General features: G+C 37.5%; 1 protein-coding gene across 1 annotated transcript; it reads left to right on the top strand.

The window, feature by feature from the left end:
• Positions 1 to 285: 285 nt before the first annotated feature.
• On the top strand, positions 286 to 1,011 carry LOC124890347 (the record flags this gene model as incomplete). Its single annotated transcript, XM_047402200.1, has 3 exons — positions 286 to 369; positions 466 to 735; positions 881 to 1,011. Coding segments are annotated over exons 1-3 (485 nt in total), but the record flags the coding sequence as incomplete, so codon positions are not given.
• Positions 1,012 to 1,349: the final 338 nt, after the last annotated feature.

The following is a 1,349-nucleotide window of genomic DNA, read 5'->3' as shown; positions in this document are numbered from 1 at the left end:
GTACATGATGTCCATTTCCCTATGCTTGCTAGTGTGATCAAGAAACTAGACATGGTGAGAAGAAACTATTTGTGGAAAGGTAGCGAGGGCAAGAAGAAATTCCATCTGGTTAAATGGGGGAAATGACATTGAACAAAAAGGAAGGAGGTCTGGGAATTAGAAATCTCAAGAAACAGAATCAGAGCTTGATGATGAAATGGTTTTGGAAATTTACAAGTGACAGACATATTATGGAAGAGTGTGATTAGTGCTAAACATGGTATGGAGGATCTATGGATGACAAACATGGTCACAACAACATATGAATGCACAGTGTGGAGGGCAATCAGGAATCTATGGCCACTTATGCAGACTAGAACCAGATTCAAGGTTGGGAAAAGGCAGAGGGTTTCCTTGTAGAATGATAAATGGGTCGGCAATGATCTATTGAGTAGACTATATTCTAATATCTATTCACTATGCCAGACCAAGCAGGCTACAATAGCTGAAATGAGAAATGGACAAGCATGGAATAGAAGGTACTTGTATGATTGGGAAATGGAAACTATTGCTTCCTTCTATGCTAACTTGGCAGATTTTACCAGCTCAGTAGAAAAAGTGGACAGATTAGAATGGCAGAAGGACAAATCTGGAAAATTCACTGTCAACTCAGCATATAAGGACCTCAATATCTCAGAATTTCAGGAAAAGGATTGGCCATGGAAAATGATTTGGAAGATTAAGATCTCTAATAAAGTAAACCGATTCACATGGCTTCTAGCCAAGGAGGCAGTTTTGACTCATGAGAATTTGAACAAGAGGGGGTTTCATTTGTGGTCATGAGAATTGAACAAGAGGGGGTTTCATTTGTGGTCCAGATGCTTTTTTTTGTAAAGAACAGGCAGAGACAGTAAACCATCTCTTTTTACATTGTAAGTGGACAGATCAATTATGGAAAATGTTCATCAGCTTGAGGAAGTTTAGCTTGGTAAGACCAAGGAACATCAAAGGGTTCCTCAATGCTGGAACAAGGTAGAAATGCAACACAGAAAGAAGAGAGATGGAAGATTATCCCTGCTTGCATTTGGTGAACAACATGGGAAGAAAGGAACAAGAGATGTTTTGAAGAAAAGCAGAACAATTTACAAGATTTTAAGATGAATTGTTTAGCTTTGTTCTACTTTTGGTGTAAACATGATCTAATAATTCAGGCAAAAGATATCTTTGATGTTTTAGATTATGTGTAGGAACAAGTGATAGATACAAAGGTTGTAACTGTAACTCTTTTTAAAAGGGAACTACACTTAGTTGTAGTTTACCTATGGGTATATAGACCTATATTACCATTCTCAAAATGAAAAAGAAACTCC

The sequence above is a fragment of the Capsicum annuum genome, unplaced genomic scaffold, assembly GCF_002878395.1.
Source record: "Capsicum annuum cultivar UCD-10X-F1 unplaced genomic scaffold, UCD10Xv1.1 ctg1607, whole genome shotgun sequence".
Lineage (NCBI taxonomy): Eukaryota > Viridiplantae > Streptophyta > Magnoliopsida > Solanales > Solanaceae > Capsicum > Capsicum annuum.
Note: the sequence above shows the minus strand (reverse complement) of the source record. Positions and strands in the feature narration are given on the sequence as shown.